This window comes from Anser brachyrhynchus (genome assembly GCF_964034855.1).
Source record: "Anser brachyrhynchus genome assembly, chromosome: 5".
NCBI lineage: Eukaryota > Metazoa > Chordata > Aves > Anseriformes > Anatidae > Anser > Anser brachyrhynchus.
Genome location: NC_137699.1, coordinates 2,586,082 through 2,612,066, shown reverse-complemented (window position 1 = coordinate 2,612,066; position 25,985 = coordinate 2,586,082). Strand labels below are relative to the sequence as shown.

Genomic DNA, 25,985 nt, shown 5'->3' with positions numbered 1-25,985 from the left:
GAAATATTTACCTGAAAACACGTTATGTTGCTAAAAGCTAAAACTCAAGTATGACTTGAGCATCAGTTAAACTTTTTTTTACTTCAGGATATACTTTGTGTTTCAGGTCAACATATCTCAGGCAGATATGCAGGCCATAGGAAATACTATCACTATGGTAACACAAGATGGCACCACTATCACAGTCCCCACCCATGATGCCGTCATCTCTTCTGCGGGAACGCATTCTGTAGCAATGGTTACTGCAGAAGGCACTGAAGGACAGCAGGTAGAGTATTTTCCTGTGTACATGTGTAATGTTCCTTTATGAGATAATATAAAATAGGCACATAAGCCATCACAATTCTGTCATTCACATAGATTTATCTAATGAAAGCAGTTTTCAACACCTGGTCATATCATTCCCATCAGAAGACTATGATGTGTTCTATTCCAGTGCTGTACAACAAAATATTGCTGAATGTTTTAGAAACAATGCTTTGTCCCCAGGAAAAATTCTTGAGGTACCAATCTGATAATTCATGTATGTATACATAAAATAAGACACAGAAATACTAAACATCTCCCCAGAGTCACACAGTAAATGAGTGGCAAAGCTAAAAAATTGAATCCAGTATGAACTGTAACTTTATCACTTCATACTATGGGATTGTAATTTATTTGGCAGAGAGGAAATACTTGTATGTATTTCCAGTTTTGCTTTTAATATATAAATACAATAGCTAACATTTCTAGTAGAAATACAGTCATACAGATTTTAATATTCAGGTTAAAATGCATTCCACTGTTTTAAAAATGTACCACGTGAAAAAGAACGTATTTATTTTTCTGTACAGGTACAGTTACTGAATTCTGTGCAGTTCTGAGGATATTTATGTTTTGAGAGCTAGCATAACTTTCAGAAACACGGTGATGGTAACCTTTCTTAAAAAATGATCTGTTTTGCAGGATAAAATTATGTTCATAAATAATCATTGCTTTGAATTTAACTTTACATTTGAAGAAAACTGTTGCATGAGTTGAATAATGGTAGTCTGAAATCATCCAATTGATTCTTTCTTTTGTCCTGAAGGTTGCTATTGTGGCTCAAGACTTAGCAGCATTTCATAGTGCCTCATCAGAAATGGGACATCAGCAACATGGGCACCATTTAGTGACTACAGAAACTAGACCTGTTACATTGTTGGCTACATCTAATGGAACACAAATTGCAGTACAGGTAAGATGATGATAAATACTTTTTGGAGTGTTTCTTACTTCTGAAGCTAGAAGCTCCTAATATTATAACAAAATGAATATAATTAGCTTGTCTTCCCTGAAAAAAATAGTCCATAACCATATGACCTCATCCTATTTAAAACAATATATAGGATTAGCAAGAGGAATAATAAGTGCCTGGTTTTTCAAATCTGCTTGTAGAACTTTGGAAAAGGGTAGATTCAAGGAGGGCCAAATTTACGGCCAAGGAAATCTTTTGCAGGAGAAGGATGTACATAGTACTTTGGAGTCATGAGTCTTCAGTGGAAGAGTGCTTTCATTCATCCTTCAGCATTGCATATTGAGCTGATGAAGAATGACATGTTATCAAAGTTAAATGGCTGTGAACTCCCCTGTACAGATAAAACTACTGAATTTTTTATTAGTACCCTGAAATGCTAACAACAAACAAGTATGAATAGTTCTGTAGGAAAAGTAAAAATCAGAAATTTCTGGAAATAGTCTTCATTTGTTTGTGTGCCAGACCAGAACAGTACAAACAGCAGTCTCTGAAAATATTTCCTCATACTGTCCATACACTGTAATAAAAGAGTAATTTCTAGGTATGAAGAAGAAGTTTAATTTAAATTGGCTAATTAAAAAAAAAAAAAAGAAAAAGTGAAAACCAAGCACAAATAAAAATTTTTAGTTAGAAAGTAACTGAAAATAAAACATAGACGAGTATTTTATAGTTTATTCACAAGTAAGCTTGAGAGAAACTCCTAGGGCAGGAACTATCAGTGTACTTGCTACCTTACTCAAACAAACAATTTTGAGTAAGTGTGTATACTACTTTTATTACATATGACACAATGGTAGGTAAATACGAGCTCTTGTAATTTTAAAAAAATGTTTCTTAAAGTGACATTAGAGTCAGGGTTCAAGTAAATGACTGAGTGATCTTAGAGAAATTGCTTCTCCAAGGACACAATCCAATTTTAAACCCAAAGTAAAAGAAAAGGAGTTAAAGTAGTTTAAATTTTGGTTTGAATGTTAGGATCAATCCTGCAAAGTGCCTAATACTTTCAGTGTACCTCAGAGCCCTCTTGGTTCTCTGCTTTGTTATTTGCGTAAATAAGAAGTACGATGGGAATGTAATAAAGCTACCATATTTAAATTTACCATGGAATTGGGACACAACTCTTTGTGGGCTTGATTCTATTGAGCTAGTATCACTACAGAAATGCTTTGTCGTAGAGAACATAGAAAATCACAGGAACCTGACGTCTCAAAATAGTGTGTGGAGGATAATTTTAATACAAGTTTTACTGCCTATGTATTCCAAGGGAGTTGAAGATACTCAACTTTCTTGAGTGCAGTTTGCATATGGCCTTTAGCTCTCAAAAATGCATCAAATCATCATCATATTGAACATCAGTTTGGTTGTGCAAAGAGGAAGTGCTCAAAAGAGCTTCTAAATAAAAAAGAATTAAGTGGTATATTTTAATATGTCTTTTTAAAAAAAGGAAGTTCTTGGAAATAGCTTCAAATAGAAAGGGAAATGTGGAAGATGGACAAACAAAGTTCATTTTGGAGGATAAAATATACTTTGCATGTGGAAGTAACAGCAACTTAAGTCTGGTTCCTTCAAATTGTTCATATTTGCTGAAAGTAACAAGAGATCAAAACTTGTGAGTGTTTGAGTCTCATGTTTAATGCCACAGTCTGAGTGTATGTATGCATGCGACTCTCTAAGAGGATAAACTGAAGGGAACTGTGTTCATGTTTTCAAGCTGAAATGATAGATTGTTATCTTGCCTCTTGTTAAATTTAACATAGCAAATCAGATGTTGATTGACAAGCAATGAAAGGTAAAAAGCTCATAATTCTGAATTCCTGTTTTGTTGAGTTGTTTGTACTACTCAAAATTCTGTGTAAAAGAAAGCATATTTTAGTGATTGTCAAAATTACACACACACACCAAAAAAAAAAAAGGAAGGAAAAAAAAGAGTAACTTGCATCCTCACCAAAGAGTCCTTTAAATGAGGAGGAAAATGCCTGTCTTTTATTACCAGCAGTGAAGTTTTTAGTGAAGTTAAATATGTTTATGTTAATGAAACTTAAGATATGCAATATAAATAGTAGAGGAAGTGTTGAAAATTAAAGTGTTCTTGAATGTTCCTGAGTTCTTGATGTGTCTCTTGTATTTCCATACTAATAAATTAATTTACATGGTTCCTAAATATTGATAAGGCCAATAGCCCAATAGCTAGATTCAGGTCCTAAGGAGATGGTAACAGAGCAACTCTTGATTTGAGTGGCTCCACAATGTGATATCCAGTGACTGTAAAACCAAGTTATACATGATATTTAGTACTGTCCATCCAGGTCTATCCGTTGGTTAAATAATGTGTTCCCACTTTTCATACTCTTACACATCTTTCTATCTTATGGTAGAGAATGGATAACGGCCAGGTTCACATTTTTGTTAGGTTGGGGTTGTCTTCAGAGTTTGAGTCACAGGATGTACGTGCAGTATAAAACTCTGTGGACTCTTTCTGAAGATTATGTCTGGTTGTCTTTACTCTGGGTTGGCTGGTGTTGCTTCTGACAGTGCCACAGATACATTATCTGCCTTGTTAGTTACAACTACAATATAATAATTTAATCTCTAAACTACTGTGGAATTAAGCAGTGTCATCATGAATGCTTTATATTTATATATATATGTGTGTGTGTGTGTATATATATATATATATATATTATATGCTGTTGTTCCAAAGATCTTATTTTCTGCATAAGAATTAAGAAAACTGAAGGTGTTTGTTTGGTTTACCAGTGTTAAAATGTATTTCAATGGCCAGCATGAATTTTGAAAGCCTTATCTTAGCTTTGTTGTGTCTGCCAAGGTAAATTATCATCTCCTTTGTGTATCATGAAATGTGTTTACCATGCAGCAGTCTTTGAAGAAAATTAATTCGGTAGATACACAGAAATTCAGTTTAATCTGCTGTCAGGCGCTATCTTAATTTTCATGCTGATTAGATATCTGTTAGTATATACTACCCAGAAGAGGTGTGACAGTACTGATCACACTTACTTGTGCTAAGTATTGATCAGTATCTTTATCTTTGGTTTCACCTTACAAATTTGTAAAGAAAAATTGATCTGTGTAAAATTTTAAATTTATTTATGTTTAAATGCATCTGTTTCAGCTTGGAGAACAACAGTCTCTGGAAGAAGCCATTAGAATAGCCTCCAGAATACAACAGGGTGAAACACCAGGGATTGATGATTAACTTCTAAAACTGCTACCAGAACAATAGAGCGAAAGGTATTTTATTTTCAATCAACAAAGGTCCATGCCAGCAGCAATCCATAAAAACTTTGAAGTTCCCTGCTCATTGATACTATGTACACATTTTATGCAAGAGCAAAGAACATTTTGTAAGTTTTGTGTACATAACCCTTGGAATGGACTGACATCACCTACTTCTAACCGTTGTATATTCAGGAATATGGAATTAGGATTATATAGTAAATTTCCTTGTTATCCTTCATCAGATTTCAGACTGGTCTACAAGCAAGTGAAAAGTGAAATAGAAGTATTGGAATTAATTTTTAATGTCATGTACAAATAATGAAGGCATTGCTGAAGACTTGAAATGTTTAAAATATTATAACAAAATCATCACTTAAGGAACCCTTACAAGTAATAAAGAAGAAAAAGCCTTTTCAATTGGTTTCCATAAATAGAAAAGTCGTGGATTTTGAGCCTACTGTAAATCTTCGTATTTTGATTTGTTTCATACAGACTTGAATACTGTTTAGATTATCCACCCCATTTCATTCATTGTAAATACAGAATGTTAATGCTGGAAGTGCTAATTATATTATCTTTAAATTGGATTATGTACAAAGGAGAAACTTTGGTTGTTCAATATTAAAGGAAGTAAATCTAATGATTTCGTTTCTTTACATATTTTACTTAAGATGTTACTCTGATTATGCAATAAAATATAACAAGATTGTATTGTCTAGGTAGGATGATACTGTTTGACCTACTGTTTTACTTTTTAATGAGACTGAAGTTAAATTATTTATTTACGGCCTTGTATAATTTTTTCCAAAGTTTATTTATCATAAATTTAAATTTTTGACATTCATTTTTACCATAATACACTAAAGTATATTAAGTTATTAGTGTTATTAGTTATATTAAGCATTCTAAAGTACTAAAAAAAATTAAAAAGAAGTAATTAGTCAACTGATTTTGACTAAAAAGTAAACTACCAGTTTTCAAGAGGAATATTTTCAAATGGTGCGTTTGTGGCATAAATGCAAGTACTAACAGTCTATTTTCAACAGTTCTGATTGCCTGCAGCTACCACTCACTACCTAGGATATGCTGATAATCAGTGCTTTTGAAAATCAGGACAGAAGTTACTAGAAAAAAGGGATTAATTAATGATGATATAAGTACAATGCTTCTCTCCATTTATAATTCTGTAAAGGAAAAAAAATCCATTGTAGGTAAGTCTAATGCATACAGTAAAATGTAACTTATTTTTTTTATACGAAAAAGTCTTTACTCTTGTCTTGTTAGTAAGCTTGTTAAGCAAGCTAAACTTTCTTGGCTTCCTGTAAGATTCAGTGCTTACTTTAGATGAGTGTCAAGAGTACTTCTGAAACTGAAGCCTTACCTTTAACCTTCTCAAGGGAAGGATTAAAGGATTAAACATCTTCTGGATGAAACGTTAATTAAGTTATCATTTTTAAATATTGTGAGGTGTACGCATTTTACTTTAAAAAAAAAACGTAACTATGTACTTTGAGGTATTTGACCTCAAAAAGGCCAAGTTCAAATACAGTGAAGCTAATTTATTGTGAATTACTTTATCAATATGCGTTGCAGCCTTTTATTTTTTTCATACAGATGGCCAACTGAAAAATGCAGTGAAAGAACGCAATACTGTGGGAAAGACGTGGCCAAAGCAGGCCATTCTCTGGGTGTTACAAAGAAAAACTTGAAAACATTGAGGTTGTCTGCAACCTTTATGTAGGGTTGAGGCTGCTTATTGACTTAGGTGCCAGTTTTCCTGAAGTTTTAAATAATTTTTGATATCCCCTGGAGATAAACTGTACTATGCAAAGAAAATTAATTACCTGTCAACTAGATCAGTTTCTTAGTTTTTGCAACCATTTAGAAATTAAAGATGTATCATTTGACATGAACGTTCAAGTTTTTTTCTTAAATTTTGTTGCTAATAGTTTTTGGAAACGGTGGCTGGAAGTGATTTAGCAAAGAAAAAACTTGTTCTCATTTCCCAGGACATTTTCTGACCACTGTACAAATGTGAGTATTACTTCCCATTTCATACTAGTTAGTTTGCTCCAAGGCATTCAAAACTAGCTGGGTCAGGAAAAGCTGCTGTATCTTTTAAGTGATTTCTCTTATTGCATCTTACCAGCTGTTCTTGCAAAACTCCCAAGTCAAAGGTTATGCTTCCCCCATACCTACTCCTATAAAGGAAAACATACTTAATTACTGAATAAACAAGCCGGACTGACTTATGCGGCTTAGCATTTAAAGACAAGCAGAGACGATTATATGTATCTTCACTGTGAGGCCTGTCTGTAGAACAGACTTGTTTTCAGACTGGAGAGACTTCTGTGATTTTCCACGCTGCTTCCATTCTGATAAGAGTGGAAGGAACTGTCTTGTGAGCAGATACTGCCTGTTGGTATTCGAAGGTTCTGTAGCAGAGGATTACACAGGATGAAATTGGGTTAGATAGGAATATTGGTCAAGAGGATTTGGGGAGGAGGAAACAATATGCCAAAAAGGACTGGGTGTTTGGGAGTAGAAATCTTCTATATTTCCCCAAAGATTTTACTCCTCTTTTTGAAAATTATTTCTAAGGGAATGCTTTGGCACATTAGAAGAAGGAAGTCGTTTGTAAAAGAGGGATCCTATGAAGTAAAGCATCCTGGTGTATCACTTCCTTTTAGAAATTGGTTCCCACATTTCCAGCATTGCCAGTCACAATTTTTCTTTCAGATTTGGATTCCAGGCCTACATAAACTCCTCCCTTAAAGGAATGAAAGCTAACCATCTCTAGACTTTGCAGTCAACTTTTCTTTTTAAATGTTCCTACAGTTTTTCAGCACTGTGGGCTTTGCTTCACTTTACAGTAGTTTAGTACCTCTAGTGATTGTAAAAAGAGGGAGGCAATCATTAGCGGTGCTTCAGGCTGATGACCTTTTATGCCAGACACACTATGCATAACAATAGGACGGTTTTTACCCTAAAAGAGCTAATGCCAAAGCACACGTGAATAGGCCGAAGTTGGAAGACTGGGTTTTTATAAGAGTAAATCCTGAAGACTGACAACAAAGTTGTAAAAAGCCATAATCCATGATGGAATAAGTAATCTCACCAACCAATCAACTGACTGATACCAGAGAGATTGAGGTACAGTATGGGAGAAAAAAAGACACGTATGTGATGTCTGCTTAGCATACAACAGAAGGAGAAAGCTAATAGTCTTGATAAACAAGAAGGCTGATCTTGGAGGGCAGTTCTTCCTAAACTTCACTCTAGTTCCTAACCTTCATTAAAATGTGGGGAGTAATTTGCTTTACTGGTTGTTCTGGCTTCTGTGACAATCATGCTGCACACCAAAAAATCACTGCATGCTGTGTACTTCTCACCAGGCAGTCAGGGAGCCTCCCCCAGGGACAGGAAGCTATTTCATCAGACTTTAGCCACCAGAAAAATATGGTACAGAGTAAGGATGTGAGGAAGACTGTTTCTGAATCCAGCAATTTAAGCGCTGTAGCTGTTCAGCTCAATCAGATTGCAGACCATAGCTCTTACTTAACCAAAATGCAGATGTGCGCTGTAATGAATCCATTCCAGTCACTCTTAGGTTGTCTTTAAATGGTAATAATGAAATGTTCTATACATTTTTCTGTGCAATTTTCAAATACAACACAGACGAAATTTCACTACAAGCAGGGTGGGCAGGAAGCTGATTTTCTAAAGCAGCAAGTTGTTTAAATTCTAGGGGTTGGAAGTGAAGGTTAACTTGTGTACTGTTCAGCTATTACTTTACAATTGGTTGAAACTTCAGAAATATATTAATTCAGTCTTTATCATTTCTGTTATGAAAAATATAGAAATTAACATGTGCCTTGTCTTTGCTTCAGCTGGTTGTTGATAATACGGTACTCCTATTTTTTCAAAGCAGTATATATTTGAGCACCAGATCTCCCCAAAATATTTTTTGCTCCATTGATAAAAGCCTTATGAAGTCTGGACCCATATGACAAGAGACCAAAAGCCAATCTTGGTTCTCATGTCATAAATAGTAAATTGTACTGTATATTAGGCGAATAAGCCAGCATTTTTTGCTGTCATGTTATGTGTATTTAAAAATGTAGCTTAGGTGTTTTCAGTAGTTTTGACGTTCCTTTGATGTTATTCTGCTAGCAAAGTTCGCTTGGCCACAGGGAAGTCTGACAATGCAATTAGACTATCACCTTTAATAGTAAATTGCTGACATCTAACCCCGTCAGGAGTGTGATACCAGACTTTTTCAACTGAGGGTTATATTCAAAACAGACTTTAATTATCCCAATAAACATACAAGCTTGTATCAACAAGCGAGCATTTTGTCATACGTAGTCTGACATGTATGTTTTTTCTCAAATGGAAATGTAGCCCCCTTAAATTCCATCCTGCTCAGGTTCTGAACCAGTAAGAGATTCTCTTTGTATTAATTTTGTTCTGTTTAGATTATTTGTAGCATTTTACTAAAAGGAATGATAAAGTATTATACTTTCAGGGCAAAAATTATTGTGTGGAATTTTTTCTACAACAAAATATGTCTTAAGTGTTACTGTCAAAATCCCATCCTTTTACCCATTCCTTTGTTTAAATCTCTTACCAGGCTTTAGGTTGACTGGCTGCTGCATATTAAGTACTTATCTGGGGACTTTCTGATTTACCACTGTGTTACTGTTTAATTCTGTAGCATTTGACTGAGAGGTTTCTGAGCATCTATGTTAGGCAAGACAAGGAAATGACATTCCTGATGTGGCAGGTCTGCTGACATTAACAGAAACTACCATGGGGCTGTAGAAAGCTACTGGAGAAAAATCAGTGTTCCAAAGCTATGTCTCCAGTGGGGTGCTTCTTTGGTGTAAAACTCATTCCAATTTGAATATAAGTTATAGTGACTCTGAAAAATCAGCAAATATAGGAATGATTTGTGGGGCAGACAGGGCTAACTTCTTTTTGCTTTGTAAACAGGTATGCTGAAAAAAAAGACAGATTTTTGAATGTTCATAGGTTCATGAGGATAGTTTGAATGCCAAGAAGGTGGCTGAGCTTCTTGAAACTCTGTTACAAAGTTTTTATCTGCTTATCTACATTTCTAAGAAATTCTTGCAAAAGAAATTACATTAAATGATACACATAAGAGATTAATAAAATAAATAAAAGTAGATTTGGGAAAAGGCAGAGTACTTCTTTTATGGTTTTGTATCTTCCCTGAAGGAAGGAATAAAAGAAAAAAGGTTAGCGGTACTGGTAAATTAGTACTGATTCCTTAATTTGCATTAGACATTTTGAGGCTTTTAATTGCAGTTACAAAATCTTGCTTTCTGTTCTATTCTTATCATTTTAAATTCACTTTAGCACAGGAAAGAGGCATTCTGATTGGACCTGTTGTTTTGCAGTCATGGCAATCACTTGCTCTTCAACTTTTAGGATGTTTTGAAGGAAATTTCAGATCTGAATACAACTCTTACGATCATATTCTTTTGCCATTTTCTTTGTAACTGAAGGCAGAAGTGTAGGCAGAAAGGGAGTCATTTAAAAACTGTTAAGAGTGTATGCTTTCATAGTTGCAGAAAAATATTGAAGAATTGTGCCTGACTTGTTTTGTAGAACCTATACTTTTTTAATCTAACTTGTGCATTATAACTTCTTTCTGAGTATCTTCAGATCTTCCCTTGAATTTACATATTTTAGGCCCAGAACTACGGCTTTTATAGGGGGTGTCCTAGCTGCCAAATTCCACTTTCTGTTGTCCACCTCAGTCTCTTGCTCTTGTATTCACCCAGGAAGTGTAAATAATATCCTTGAGAAATGCTCTATCTGCATGCAGACAGACTACATGCTAAAAAGAGTAGAAGGACTGGCGCATCAACTACAATCGGTTGTAGCGTTTCAGATTGTCATAGAAGCAACTTGACCTTCCTCTTCTTTGGCTTTTTCACTTTGTTTACCTTCATATAAGATGAACCAGTTTCAAGACTATGCTGGCTGCTCTACAATGGGTTTCATCCATTTTTTTTGCCAGAACTGTTCCAATTTGATCAAAGTGTTTTTGGTGGACTTCAGGTGAACTTGTAAGTGCAGGAAATACTGACAAGAAGGCATTGTACCCATTTCTGTGGCAGTTTCTTCTGACAGCTAGACAAATTGGCCATTGTTTCACTTCTTTCCCATTCATCGTTATTTGGGTTCTCCTGTTACCCACAAAAGAGAGAACAACTGTTTCCCCTTGAGCTTGAAAACTCCTAGTTAAATGCTGCTGTTTTTCAGTGAGCCTGTGCTGGCCTAGGTAAGAATTTCTGGTAGCACGATCTTGAGTGCACCGGGCCTGGTATACTTATTTTTTAATTTAAAAGCAAGTGTAAAAAATAATAATAAAAGCCAATTTTGCAAACTTATTCTGAAAACCTTTAAGCCACTCAAATTCCTAGGAATATCAGTCAGGCACTGTCTGGACAGCAGGGTACATGCTTTTACAGCTGTCCATAGGATCAGGTCTTTATTTAGCAAGATCTAGAGTCTCAAAAGGTGCAATTTAATTAGCCTCAGAGAATTTGGGCTGAATTTGGCTACAAGAGTATGGCACAGTGGAATTTTGCTCAGCTCTTCTCCCATTCACCTCTCTTCTTCCTGCAACAATCTCCACTGTTAAGGTATTCTCTGGCAAATGAAATTGTAGTGCTTTTTATTTAGGCTTTTTATAGGCCTGCTAATGCTAGTCATAGTTCTTGTCATGTTGGGCAGGATAGCCGAGTTACCACGCTCGTGCTTGGGGAAAATAATCTCTTCCATACAACTGTTTATAATCCCATCAAACTACAGCAAAAGTACAACTGATGCAGATTCAGGATTGCACATATATAGAGCCTACAAATGTGGTCTTTATATAGCAACTACACATTTTGTTATAGTTATTTATTCAATACTTCATTTTCTTATTTGCTCTCAGTTTGGAAATAAACTTTCTTGTAAAACAATTGGGTTTCAGCTGTTTATTTCTTTCACTGTTCCTTTTTTCGTCTTGTCTTTTTCTGTCTTCTCACTCTTCAGAAATAGTTCCTCCTCTGCACAAACTCTAAATTGTTCCACTTGATTTTGTCCTATTTAAGCTGTTACAGTGATCAGCAATTCAGTAGTAACTCTGTACTGTGGGGCTTCTGAAGTTCCGTTTGCCACTTACCCTCATTAAATAGCTGTGTCTGTAGACTCCAGAAAGCAATGCAGTGACAGTTGTATTTAGGTTGAGTTTGGGAAGGAAACTGTAGCTTTGGCATTTTTTGTGGGGGGGCAGGAGGGCATATTTCCTTATTGTAAGTTAAAATTCTTTAACCTTTTTAAAAGAAAACTTCACATACAAATGAAGCAAACCACAGCTCATGGATGGGATGTTTTGGGTCCTTAATTATGAATTGCTTTGCATCGTCTTCTGTGGGCTACTGATTGATAGAGGTTGCTGAGATAGAGGTTGTATTTTAATGGCCTTCTTGTACGTCATCTGCCCTGAAACTCAGATGTTTCAGTTCGTATTTACTATACAGTGCATTCCCATTTTAAAAAATGAGTATTTTGAATGGGCCGTTACTGTGATTCTAAATTCTTGCAAGGCAAGCATTTGTATAGCACTTGACTTGGTGTAACCATCTCCCTGTAAAAGATGTCCAGTCCCGTTTTCATAGGTAACATTGGCTAACTTCAGTTTTCAGAAATTTCACAAGATTTCCATAATCTCAGAAATTGTGTTCTTGTTGTATGTCACTGCTTGTCTTGAAAACAAAAAGCTTTCTGGTCATCAAAAGCGTAGGAGTATATAGGGATGTGATATTTAGGTGGAAATGTTCCTCTGTATGTCTTACAAGAAGAAAAGTTGATGGCCTATATGCCTTGAGGCAATGGAGCTCTAAGCAAAACCATCTCATTGTGCACAAAGTGGGAGTGTGTGAGGGTACCGAGTTCTTTCGATGGCTGGAAATGTTTAGCCAAATTAATTTAAGACATGTTCATACGGCACCAGTGGCACATGCATACTGGTGAGAGCAATTGGTGACAGTTGTGTTGCCCTGCTTAGAGCTGTGCAGCAGCTTTCCACAAAGAAACAGGTATTTTGAGGCATGAGAGGTTAAAAAAGGGGGAACCACTACAAGAAGTGGAGTAACAAACTCTCTTGGCCCTCACCTGGGATACTGTCATCCCTTGTGGTATTTCCTGCATCCCAAAACCATGGGGACTAGGACAGTGGCAGTTGTGTGAACTCGGTGTTAGGAGAAGAAAGTATCCCCGTATTTTTGGTTTAGGTCTCAATGGAAAATCTGTCCAAAAAATAATTACATGAGTGAGAGACAGGTGTCCTGTTTCAGCAGGCTGCAGAGAGGAGCCCTCAAGACCTGCTGTTGTCCGTGCTGTGAAGCATCCAGAATATCCTGTGCTGCTGAGTGGGGGAAGCCCTCAAGGGAGGCAGAACGAGCGCTTCAGGTTTGCCCTGAGGCCTCAGCTCCTGGAGATCAGCCCATTGAAAAGGAAACAGCGAACAACAGAAACATGGTTAAGTACAAACTTTATTCTTTATTGGCTGTGTGTTTTAATGCATTGTCTTATCAGGTTTCAGACTCAGTCTGTGCTCTTTGTAGAAATGTCCCTTTCGTAGCAGATCAGTTTTGGTGGTGAGGCTGGCAGGGGGCACCAGCTAACATCATCAGGGCTGTTCTGTTCTGCAGGGTCAGAGCATCCCACATGGCCTCCTCACCTCTCAGGAAAGTGAACCTGTGGTGCCGCCCCCATATTTAGGGGATAAGAGACTGGGGAGGCTGACAGGAACTCGGCAGGGATATGCACCTGACTTTCTGTGGGTTGCTTGGGCTCCTGTGGATGTAAACATCAAGATTTGTCAGGACCTTTGTTACTCGAGCAATTTGTTTTAAGGTGATCTGGTACAGAAGAGAGACTGGCAGTTTTATTGGGTTGCATGTAATCAAGGTAGTACAAGACAAAAGGAAGTGGGGAGATGAAGTTGTGGCATCTGTCAGGGGATTGCTTGTCTGATTAATGGCACCTGCTGCACGTCACATTTGCTGCGCTGGGACTTTTTGGTCCTTTTTAAAAAGGTCTTGTGGAAACTGTTAGTGACATCTTGGGCTGCTGTGTTTGAGGCTCCTATTTCTGGGTGTGTTTAAATCAGATGAATCACTTTATCTGAAGTGGATTAGAACGCTGATTAGCTCAAAAAAAAAGTGTCTTTAACTAGCCTAAAAGGCGTTGTTACCGCTTTAGGGCACACAAAACAGTTTTGGAGTGCAAAAATTTGGCTGCGAAGCGGGGCCTCCCGCAGGGCACAGGCTGGAAGCAGGCGGACCAGGGTCCCTCAGGCCCCCAGCCACGCGCCCGCCGTTGCCGGGCGGAGCCGCCAAGATGGCGGCGGGCCGCGGGTCACGGGCCGCGCGCCGCACAGGGCGGACGTGTCCGTGCGGGCGCCGCAGGGCCGGTGTCGGGTGGCGAGCCCCGCCCCCCTCCAACCGCCCCTGGGCGGCTCGCGCCCGGCCCCGCCCCCTCGGCTCTCCGCGTTCGCGCCAAAGCGCCCCGTGACGCCACCGTGTGTGGCTGCGCCCCCGCCCTCCGTGTTTTCAAACCGAGGGGGCGGGCGTGATTGGCTGGCGTGCGCGCCACGTGACTAACGGTCGCGGGAAAGCCGCGGAGTCCGAACGGCGCGAGGCGAGCCGAGCCGTGCCGAACCGGCAGCGCCGCGCCCAGCAGCCGCTACCGCGCCCGGGGCCGTAGCGCGCCGGGGGGCAGCGCAGCGGCGGTGGGGAGCGGGGCTCGCAGCGCAGCGGGCCGCCATGAGCTTCCTCAGCCTGCAGCAGGCGGCGCCGCCGCGGCGGGTGTCGGCCCGGCGGGCGGCCGCCCCGATCCGTCAGAAGCTGCTGTTCCTGAGCGGCCACAGCGACTGCGAGGAGGAGGAGGAGGACGAGGAGGAGGAGGGCGGCAGCAGCGGCAACAGCACCGGCGAGGACTCGGCCTTCCAGGAGGCGGACTCGCCGCTCTCGGTGGCTCGCACCCCGGCGCGGGGCGACCCGCCCCTGCTGGAGGAGGAGGAGGAGGAGGAGGAGATGGAGCCCGCGGCGGCGCCGCTGCCGGACGAGGGGGACTCGTGGGAGGAGGAAGGGTTCGGCTCCTCGCCGGTCAAGTCGCCCGGAGCCTACTTCATGGCCGGCTCGCCCTCGCCGCCGCCTCCCCACAAGGGCCGGCGCTACGGGGGGCGCTCCCCGCCGCACCTGGCGGCGGGCGGCTACCGGCCGCGGAGCGAGGAGCCCGGCTCGCCGCTGCCCGACTACCCCGGCACCCCGCCCCACAAGACCTTCCGCAAGCTGCGCCTCTTCGACACGCCGCACACCCCCAAGGTGAGGCACCCGCGGCCGTTACTTGGGGGGGGTGGTAACGGGGCCTTACTCCCTCCGGGCCGGGCGTTGGGGGGGCCGGGCCGGGAGGTGCCGGCCGGCAGAAGTTGGCGGCGGCCCGGGGAGCCGCGGCGGCGCGGCCGTTGGGTTGCGTGTTGGGTTATGTAAGGCGCGGCCCCGAGGCGGAGGCCGCAGCGGCGCCCCCTCGGCACGGCGGGGTGAGGAGGAGCGCGGTGTCCTGCCGGGAGCCTCTGAGAGGCTGGCGGAGAAATGCCGTGTGTCCGCCGCGTTCCTGGGAAAGGCTGGGTAACGGTGAAAGGAGAACGTCAAACGCCTTAATACCGCTACGTTACGTGAGGGCGTTTGGACCTTTACTACTAAAAAGTCAAACCTTGAACGGGAATGTGCTGCTTCGTGTTTACCAGCAAGTCGTTGCGTCTTGTTTGAGTACTGGAGTAGCACCGTGTGCCAGCGCAAGTGCAGCGTCTGCGTTTTTCTGCGTCGAATTTGGGAGACTGAGCAGCCAGAGATGTCGTTAAACTGACGGGTTTGAAAGCTTAAAGGGATAGGTAGCTCTTAAGACTGTCAGCGACAGACGTTTGGAAGGCATTTCAATTTGTGATCTCGATGCTCACCTAAAACACGAAAATATATAAACATAGTGCATTTAAATCCAGTGATAGTAGTCTTGCTTTCTTTGTTACTTTCCACATAATCCTTTGGGAGTAGCGTAATGATAATCCCTGTGGATGACCTCCCAGGGGTCTATAGACTACCCACTGAAAACAAGTAAGCATAAGGAGGGCAACCTTAATTTTTTTTTCCTCTCTGGCTCTGGTGTTTGTTATTCTTCTCAGCTTCTGTCCCAAATGAGGTTTCAAAGGTAGCTTAGTAACCCTGTTTAGAAATAGGAAAATGGGAGATGATCTTAAGTCAGGAGCAAACACTTTAGAGATGCCAGAGTCGTGTGTATTGTGACACTTAAAAGTAACATCTTAACACTGTGTTTCAATGGAATTATTGAGTTAGGTGCCCAGATCAGGAAAAATAGTTGGTTAAGTTACCCAGTGGAAATACTGAAATGTGTTGAGACTCCACTGAGACTTGAAGGTCTTCATCTAGTCTAGGGTTGGAGAGTACAGTTGGATTCCCAAAGTACAAACCTTATTCTCTGTGGTGCTTTAGACTTGAGATATGTCAGTTCTTTATGTGATAAGACATTGCTAGGATGAGGTGATGCTCATGCTTGTGATCCAAGAGGTCACTGGTTAGCATCCTTACGAGGGTGTGGGAGACTCAGGTGCAAACTTCTCTACGTAACTAGGAGAGATCTGATCACGTGCCCAGAAAATGCCTGATGGATTACTGCCCAAAATATCTACTCTGAATATTGTACTGGAAGTGCAACGGTTTCATGTGTGATATTGTTCCGGCGTTGCTGCTTCAGTCTGTCCTCCTGTGGTGATTCAGTGAGACTGATGTCACTGAATAGTGCTGTCAGTTCTTGAGCAAGTGTTGTAGGTCCATTGAGGCTTCTGCAGCAGTATTAAATCTTTGATATAGTGTTCTTTTTAAGCTTGCTATCTTAAGTTTGTGATAACCAAAGGTACCTTCTATATTTAGTCTAACTTTTATATCTTTTATATGAAAATCGTGGCAATACAACACAGCATGGTCCATGAATTTCATCTCTGTTTGTTTCATGAACTTAGAACGGTCCATGGGGAAGGCTGGGTGATGACTTGATTAAAGACAGAACATTTCTCTCATCATCGTTCCTATCTTTTCAAAATTATTTCAACATTTAATGTTTTCTTTAACTGTTTTTGTGTGAAGTGTAAAGCCTCATAGCGTCTGTGGAATTTTTTGATGGAAATGCAGGCATTGTTTAAACAACTCATGCTTGCTTTGAATAGACAGCATTGCAATAATGACTTTCAAACATGACATGACTATTTGTGTCTAAAGCAACGTTGAGCTCATAAATGTCTCATTATTATTATTTTAAATACAGAGTTTGCTCTCTAAAGCACAAGGACTAGGTTCCAGCTCAGTCAAACTTCGAGGGGGCTCTTTATTTATGAATGTTGGGAAGTCGGAGAAGCGAGATTCTGATATCAGACAAACACCTCATGTGAACATTAATCCCTTCACTCCTGATTCCATGTTCCTGCATAACTCTGAAGGACAGTGTCGGAGGAGAAAGAGAACGCACTGGAATGAGTGAGAAATTTATATCTTTCCTTGTAACACTTACCCTTAAAACTGTTTTAGCTGCAAAAGTTCTGTTAAGAATTGCTTCTGTGAAATTATTTTTCCTTCCAAATCTGTTAGTGATGCAAGATAGAGCTCTTGGAGTATCTGCTTTTTATGAAGGGTTTTGTTAGTATGAGTTTTTTATGGTTTTATGATTATGAGCTTGTGCTTATAAATATCTAGTGTTTAATTAGACTAAACTTGGGTAGTATGGGAGAATTGGATTTAAAAAAAAAAACAACTGCTAGACTTCAATTTTAAGTTTCTTAAGCTGTATTAATTCTGTAAAAATAACTAGTGTGAATTTCAGCTCTTGCGGAGAAGACATGGAAGCAAGTGATGGAGAGCTTGAAGATGAAACTATCAGACCTGCTAAGGTAATTAACCTTTAGAACTTGGTACAAAGTTTGGCAATTCATGTATTTGCATGTGTAAGTATTTTTCTTTCTGATCTTTACAGAGGATCACAATAACAGAAAGTAATATGAAGTCACGGTATGCTACCGAATTTCATGAGTTGGAGAAGATTGGATCCGGTGAATTTGGTTCTGTGTTTAAATGTGTGAAGAGGCTTGATGGCTGTATTTATGCTATAAAGCGATCTAAGAAACCCTTAGCTGGCTCAGTGGACGAGTGAGTATTTCCTGCTCTTAAAACATGCTTTTTGGTGCTTTTTCCTTCCATGTTGCTTTGTATCAGTATCTAGAGAAGGCATTTATGATAAAATCATAAATATACTTCAATTAAATGTAAAACAGTAGGATACAGTTCTGAAGTCGTTTTACATTTCTTCTTTGAATACTGCTCAAACTTTGGGAGGAAAGTTTACTGAACTCCAACAGAGATTTGTCCCGAAATTTCTGAGTGGAAACAGATTGTCCTCACCTGGAAAGTAAAAGAAATGCTTGCTTGCATTAATGGTAGGAGGTACTATATGAAACTGCAGCAGTGATCCTTTGAGATGTGAAAGGAAAACAATACTCCCACGTTCCTGTCAAGTTTAAGTGACATGCAGATCGAAAGCTTGCTGCGGACAGTGGTTGGAAAGTAAGTAATGCAAGCGGCAGTTGCCTCAAGAATCATCTGCAACAAAGCCTGTGTTTTAATGTTTCACGTTGCTTGGTCTTTTAATGCAATATAAATGGCTTTGGCTGTTTGGATGTAAATACAAATCCAACATAAGGCTCTGCAGAACTGAACGTGAAGATTTTAGTTAGAGACCTGTGCTGGAAGAGTGGCGTGATATTTTAATAAGTGTTTATGTAAAGCTGAAATTGAACTAATTTCACTTCATAATATTCCTGTGCGCTGTTATTTTTTTGTGTGACTGTAACAGGCAAAATGCTTTAAGAGAGGTCTATGCACACGCAGTTCTGGGGCAGCATTCACACGTAGTAAGATACTACTCTGCATGGGCAGAAGATGATCATATGCTCATACAGAATGAATATTGCAATGGTAAGTAAAAATCAATTGTTCTGAACTTGCTTTAAAAATCTGTTTGTTTTTTTGAAGATAGACAGGTATCTCTACACATCCCTAGTGCTAAGTAGGAATTTACATCCTTATGCATAGCTCATATTATTATTGTCTGAAGTGGGTCTATATGTTCCTTTCTATTGCAAAGGGCATACTGGATAAATGAAACAATAATTTACAAAATTGCAAAGTCTTCAGTGTTCAAGAATATTGGAACTGCTGCTCACAAATGCCTCAGTGTAAAGTAGTTAATTCTTCTGTATGATAGCTCAAGCTGGAATACAGAGAAAAAAGTTTCCCTTGAAAAGGGCGCAGTTGCTGTGGCTGATATCCTGCCAGAGATCTGAAAGAGGACTAGAGTCCTTTTCCTTTGTGTTTTGATATCCTGTTAATTTACATGGCAACTGCAGTAGACTTCACAGAAGAAAAATAATTTTAGTATATTACACGGCTATAAAGAGAGGGGATACAGCAATCCCTGTGTATCATCAGCAAATTTTTGGTGATAGGTTCACTGCTGATTTTGGAAGTCAGTTGTATTTACTTTTGGAAGCCAGTTATCATTATTTTCTGAACTGTTTGATTATAAATAAATAAATAAATACTTTTTATTTAATGTTGTTTTAGGTGGCAGTTTAGCAGATGCCATAAGTGAAAATTACAGGAATATGCGTTATTTTACTGAGCCAGAGCTGAAGGACCTACTACTTCAGGTGGCTCGAGGCTTAAAGTACATTCATTCGATGTCGCTGGTACACATGGATATTAAACCTAGTAAGTGTGTAAACTGGTTTACTCTATTGACAGGTTCCTCAGTTAATGTAATCTGTAGAGAAATGAGCAGTTAACCACACCTTATTAACTGTAAATTCTTTACTGAAGTCTTAAGTAGCAGTACAAAGATGTCAGTTATAAAATTGGCTAGCAAACTTGTAACTGTTGATGAATTTATCTTGGGTCTTTTTTGTGTAATTAACTCTTTCTTGCACAACGCTTGGCTTCACTTCCTGCAGAGTGTGTGTGTGTGCACGTTGTAATTTCTTGTTCTACAAGCTGGGTATGCAACTGAAATTTCTGTGTGGCTAAAACAAACCAATAAAAACAGATGAAGCAAAAAATTGGACTCAAATGTGTTTTTTAACAGTTCTGCTCTTTTACAGGTAACATCTTCATATCCAGGACATCAGTCCCAAGTACGACTTCAGAAGAAGGAGATGATGATGAGTGGTCATCTGATAGAGTCATATTTAAAATAGGTACGAAGCAGCACACTTGTGCTTAAGAGTTGCATCATTTTATGTCTTCTGAGAAATAACGCTATGTTTTTTGCAGGTGATCTTGGTCATGTAACTCGAGTATCTAGTCCACAAGTGGAGGAAGGTGACAGCCGTTTTCTTGCAAATGAAGTCCTACAAGAGGTAGCTATCCTACTTGTAGAAAATAGTCATGTTAGGTCTGCATGCTGTTTTCATTAGGGTAATGATTTGTTGTCTGCCACTTCCTTGCTGAAATAAACTTCCTAGATGGTATCTCCCCAAACGCTAGTCGGAATGTAATAGCATGGATGTGTTTGGTGTTGCATAATCTAGCTGAGGTTTGTTTTTATACTGGGTAGTATCTATAGTAAATTTATTTTTCTTTATTTTTAAAGAACTACACTCATTTGCCAAAAGCAGATATTTTTGCTCTTGCTCTGACTGTTGTCTGCGCTGCTGGGGCTGAACCGCTTCCAACTAATGGGGACCAATGGCATGAAATTCGACAAGGAAAACTACCGAGAATACCACAAGTGCTTTCTCAAGAATTGCTAGATCTACTAAAAGTAAGAACTCTTGTTCCAGTGACTCTCTGATTAGTGTAATTTACTGTATTACTGGCCTTAACTAGAATGACTTTATTTTTTCCAAGGTTATGATTAATCCTGATCCAGAGAAAAGACCTTCAGCTGTGGCACTAGTCAAGCATTCAGTGCTGCTCTCTGCTGCAAAAAAGAGTGCAGAGCAGCTGAGGATAGAACTGAATGCTGAAAAATTCAAAAACTCACTCTTGCAGAAGTAAGTAATTCCTTGGGATCCTTAAATGTAACTTAACTTCTAATGGTTCTTTATATGCTTTTACGGTTGACTGTGGAAAGAGTAATATGACGAGTTGTGCAGTTATTTAAGGATGGGTTTCTCAAGGTAACTTGCTTGTATTAAGGGGTGGTGTTTTTTTTTTTGGGGGGGGTGGGGGTGGGGTGGGGAGTTGGCTTTTCTAATGCTTTGTGAAGGCAAAACCTGCCTGCAGTTTCATCCTTACAAAAATAACTGTAAAGTAAAGCTAAGAATAATTTGAAAAGAACACTTACCCATAGTAACTTTCAGGCGGGATAGTGTTCCATAAAGTAGTTCAGGTAGGATTACTTTTAGGGAAGAATGGAAGAATATTTTAAAACTGAATTTCCCAGTAATGGTTTGGTGGTTGGTTGTGTGCACGGATGTGCGTGTATGACCGACCTCCAGTCATTAGGGAAGCTGATTTAAAAAAAAAAAAAAAAAATAATTCTTTCAGTGGACTGGCATAGTGATAACATGGAGAGGATTAGATGGAGCACTGGTGTAAATGAACAGTACTTGAACAAGAATGGGACTAGCCAACTAAAACTTAAAAACTAAATACAAACTTAAAGCTAAATACATCTATACCAATATATAATGTGCTTGAAAAACTTGCTCTTGCTTTGGAGATGAGGTGTAAAGTGAGATTACAAGTCATAATAGTTAGGATAGAGAAAATTCTCTGAGGGGTAGCTTGGGATAAGATGACGTACGGGGGAATCCTTGCATTTTACTGTATATGAGCACTTAAAGGAGAGAAGGGTTATGGGGGAAATCCTTGATAAGGATAACTTTGCTCTTTAGTCAGACTATTTCATAGTTACGTATCTTGAGTTTTATTTAACTTAGTCCTCAGACTGAGTATTGGTAATTCTCTGAAACAGAACACTTGGCAGAATGTTATATAGGGACAATGGTCTTTGCCACCTTCAGTGTTACAGCCTTGCAGTAATAGGCTCAAATTTTTGTTAGGCAAACAAGATTTATGTGGTGATAGGTTTTTGATGTGGTATGCAAGAGGAAAAGGATGCTTCCTGAGTTGTCTGTTGCTAGTTATGTTTCATTTAAGAGTGTGTCTGCTTGCCTGAGTCTTCCACGGGAGTTTCAGTTGTGGCTGAACATTTCATTTGAGGGAGCTTCTGTAATTAGCTTTTCACTTGTTGATCATAGGACTTGTACTAGGAAGTAAACAACATCCTATAATCTTGTAATTGATACATAAGATAGAGTGGAATAAATTCTTTTGATACCAGATCAGTGATCAATACTGTAGGTAACCTTCTTTCAATCATAAAACATAGTAATTTTTTCCACCTCACTTATCATTGTGACAAACTGAATTGCAATGGGAAAAACGTAAGGTTAGAAAGACTAGTGTTCTGTGTTGCAGCCACACTTCCAGTGATAGCAAGTATTTTGCCTGTTGCAAATATAAGCTATAGCAAGCTAAAGATTTTCAGGTCAAAGCTGCTGAGCTGCTTATAAAAATCTGGATTTCAAAATTTGACCAAGATATGTGAATTTGTCGTCCTTTCTTTTGAAAGGGGAAAGAGGTATCTAGGCAAGTAAGGAACGTTGGTGTTTTGTCCTGTGGGTTTAAGTATCATTTGCATCTGTTTGTCTTAATGTGGCCTGAATTGATGGCAAGTCTTGTTGTAATTCCTCTGAAAATGTCACTTGCTGGGACATGCCTGTAGTTCCTACTGATTATTGCGTGTGTGACTTCCAATGTCTTGCAGAGAGCTGAAGAAGGCACAGATGGCAAAGGCCGCAGCTGAGGAACGAGCACTGTTCACTGACAGAATGACAACTAGATCTACGACACAAAATAGACCATCTCGACTCATTGGAAAGAAAATGAACCGCTCAGTTAGTCTTACTATATACTGAACTATGAAGCCTGAAAGAACTACTGAGGATGGCTATAGCATCTCTGCTGGACTGAAGCCTTAAGGAGTTGAAGGAAGCATTAAATTCCTGGTTTCTTGTCCTGTCTTAGATCAGTGTCACTAGTTTTACAGGAATTGCTTCTGGGTTTTTAATATCAACAATATGGCTGATTAGCTGTATTAACTGTTGGAGATAATGGACTTGGTCACTATCTGTCCGTAGAGGATCCTGGATGTTAATCCATAAACCTTTCAGTTACACTGTTAGATGTTACATCGTCCCAGGGTTAACCACTATAGTGGTGTGCTGCTTTTTAGTGTTACAGCATTGTAATGAGAAGTACTGTCCCTAATGATCTTTAAGAGGGAGGGAAGGGGCATTGCTGTGTTACTGATTTTGGAGCAGAGGGGAATAAATTTTGAAAGACGGGCTTTAAGGCCACCTACACTCAAAGTACCTGATGTCAGGTAACCTTTTATTGTGAATTTTATTTGTATATTCAACTGGGAGCACTTTGTAGGCATTGCATAAACCACAGCTTAGAAACCTGTGGAATTAAGTGCCGCGTGGAACTGCTGCTATTTTAGTGTTTTGTCCTCGCTGTAAACTGTAGCATTAAAACAATCATTATTGTGTTAATAGGCTTCTTGTTAAAACAATTACGTGAAACAAATCTAAGCTGCATTTTAGTGAAGGCAGCATTTCTCTCTTGAAGCTAGTGCATTGTGAAATAATGCACCAATTTAATATTTGGACTCTGTATTAGTGTAGTGCAATTGTTTATGTCTTGGCTGTTGATGTTTTGTAATCCTTTCTAATAAGGTTCTCTAAATGTTGGTATTCTCTTCAGTTTTTCATTCTTGAGGCTCTTGTATATTTTTTATGTTGGAGTACTTGTAAATAATTGTTTAGTGTAAGTGTTCAGGTTGTTCTTCATTGTTTATGTACATAAGTTTGATTGTGCTTATATAGTATACTATACTAAAACTGCAGTCTGAGATGCCAACAGACAAAGTTTAACTGTTCAGTTTTAAGTTCCAGTATGAACCAAATGTGTCTGTCAAAACTTACACTGATGCTGGCTGACAGATGTTGCTGAAAATAGAACTGTTCTAATTTCTGGCTTATCTCTTCATTAATTTTAGTTTAAACTGTGTTTCCCATTTGTGCTCTATTTGTTCTTACTAGTGTTGAATTTGAATATTAAAGTTAAAAGTTGTGTTTAATAGTGTCTAATGCTTATTTAAACTTGATATTTGTGGAAATAAAACGTTGACTCAGGAATATACCACAGCAAGTCCCGATTAGATTTGCTTCCTGTTCCTGCCTAGTGCTTGTGGTTCCCTGTCAGGAGAGTGGGACTCACTGATAGTTGTTGGGACAAAAGCACCAGTCTGTGTGCGCTAGTGTATATCGACTGCCGTCTGTCTCTACAACTTCAGAAACGGTACTTAGCCAGTTGGAAAGCTGAAACCTGTGGACGATTTGAACTGAGACGTGACTGTGAAGATGGAATACTAGATGAAACTGCAAAGAAAGACCTGCTGGGCCTGAGGTAAGGAGGCATGAATACCCATGCATTGTTGAGAATGGGGAGAGAAGGGTGGTGGAGGGACTGAATAGCTTACGGAGGACAATAATGACAAGTTTTCTGTAGCACGGACATAAAATATTCATGTATATGTATGTTGTGGTTTAACCCGGCTGGCAGCTAAACACCACACAGCCGTTCGCTCACCCTCCCCCCTCCCTCTCTGGGATGGGGGAGAGAAACGGGAAAGTGAAGCCGGTGAGTTGAGATAAAGACAGTTTATTAAGACAGGAATATAAGGAATATAAGGAATATAATAATAATAATAATAATAGTGATAATGATAATAGTATTAACAATAATAATGTGTAAGAAAACAAGTGATGCACAATGCAATTGCTCACCACCCGCTGACCGATGCCCAGCCTATTCCCGAGCAGCCGGCCCCCCCACCCCGGCCAGCCACCCCTATATATTGTTTAGCATGACGTCAGATGGTATGGAATACCCCTTTGGCCAGTTTGGGTCAGCTGTCCTGGGTCTGTCCCCTCCCAGCTCCTGCTGCACCCCCAGCCTGCTCGCTGGCAGGACAGAGCAAGAAGCCGAAAAGTCCTTGGCCTGGTGTAAACACTGCTCTGCAACAATTAAAACATCAGCATGTTATCAGCGCTCTTCTCATCCTAATCCAAAACATAGCACCCTACCAGCTACTACTATGAGCTACTTAACTCTGTCCTAACTGGAACCAGGACAATGTATTACTGTATTAAAATCCCATGTAAAGAGAGATGCAGTAAAAGTACTAAAGGCGTAATAGATTAGCCTCTGGGAAGCTTTTATGCTGCTCTATCCAAGAATTTCAGGTGGTTTTGCAGAGGTAATGTATATGAATTGAGTGGACGCTAAATTTTAAGCTGCAATTTGCTCATTAAAATTATGAAATATTTTTCTTTGTAAGAGGTCTCAGTGCTATGTATATGATAGTGAAATTCAGAGGATTGGTTTAGGTAACGTGCTTCTAGTAAGCAGTTCACATCAGTAAAAACTGATAGACTGTAATTCCTTTAAGATTTGACTTGGTACAATAGTCTTGTCTTATTTGTAAGAGAAGTTAAAAATCTGTTGCATGGTTTTGTTGCAGCAATTCAGGGTTCACCTATGTTGAGCAGTCTTAGAGCATGCTCCTAAGCAGTAATGAAAATCAGTTAGTAGGGGATCAACACACTTAAGCACCCCCCCCCCCCCCCCCCCCCCCCCCACCGTAGTGTAAATAAGTTGGATCTACCTATGGTAGTTATCTGCTTTTACTTCACTTGTTTCTGCAGGCTTGTAACATTAGTTGAGGTTTTGCTGTACGAACAAGCTGTACCCAGTAGCTATGTAGGCTGTTGCTGGTTGCTAGTGTTGTAACTGCAGTGTAAGGGATGCCTAGTCTAAAACATGCAACTGAAGTGGTTTTAGATGTTTTAACTTTCTTCTATGTGCCAAGGAGGAAGTTTAAAAAGGAAGCTTCAGGGTTTTTTAGTAGTTTGCAGGAGCAATAAGAATGGTGAAGTTTATCTCATTTTAATAGGAACAACTTTCCTGAGTCAGGCCACTGGGGAGACTGAGAATTGTGGTCCCAAGAGTGGCCTGTGGGAAGAGCTTGAGATTTGTAGTGTGTGTTAATGGTTCCTTTGAATACTCCTAGCATCCAGTCATATGTGGTTCCAATGCGTGCTGAATGAGAAGTGTCTCTATTTTACTGCCCCTGAAAGATTTTTTTTTTCTTAAATAAAAATAATCTTAAAGTAATTTTGGTAGCT

At 39.5% G+C, this 25,985-nt stretch overlaps 2 protein-coding genes across 5 annotated transcripts in view; both read left to right on the top strand.

Moving 5' to 3' along the window:
• ZNF143 (zinc finger protein 143) overlaps positions 1-5,159 on the top strand; it is a 37,976-nt gene extending 32,817 nt beyond the window's left edge. For 2 of the 3 annotated variants that reach the window (XM_080593353.1, XM_080593351.1), the window contains 3 exons: positions 107-268; positions 1,073-1,219; positions 4,413-5,159. In XM_080593353.1, the coding sequence (XP_080449479.1) occupies positions 107-268; positions 1,073-1,219; positions 4,413-4,496 (393 nt within the window). In that variant the 3' untranslated portion in view covers positions 4,497-5,159. The remainder of the gene's footprint in view (positions 1-106; positions 269-1,072; positions 1,220-4,412) is intronic. The other variant, XM_080593352.1, reaches the window with a different exon arrangement.
• Positions 5,160-14,155: 8,996 nt separating this feature from the next.
• Positions 14,156-23,875, top strand: WEE1 (WEE1 G2 checkpoint kinase). 2 transcript variants are annotated; one of them, XM_080593349.1, is made up of 11 exons: positions 14,156-14,931; positions 16,943-17,151; positions 17,483-17,561; positions 17,645-17,817; positions 18,521-18,642; positions 19,291-19,437; positions 19,824-19,919; positions 19,996-20,081; positions 20,315-20,485; positions 20,572-20,717; positions 22,499-23,875. In XM_080593349.1, exons 1-11 carry the CDS (start codon positions 14,371-14,373, stop codon positions 22,647-22,649), a joined length of 1,941 nt encoding a protein of 646 aa, XP_080449475.1. In that variant the 5' UTR covers positions 14,156-14,370; the 3' UTR covers positions 22,650-23,875. The 2 variants fall into 2 exon arrangements, with proteins under 2 accessions (XP_080449475.1, XP_080449476.1); XM_080593350.1 differs by having other exon boundaries at positions 14,170-14,931; positions 17,495-17,561.
• Positions 23,876-25,985: the final 2,110 nt, after the last annotated feature.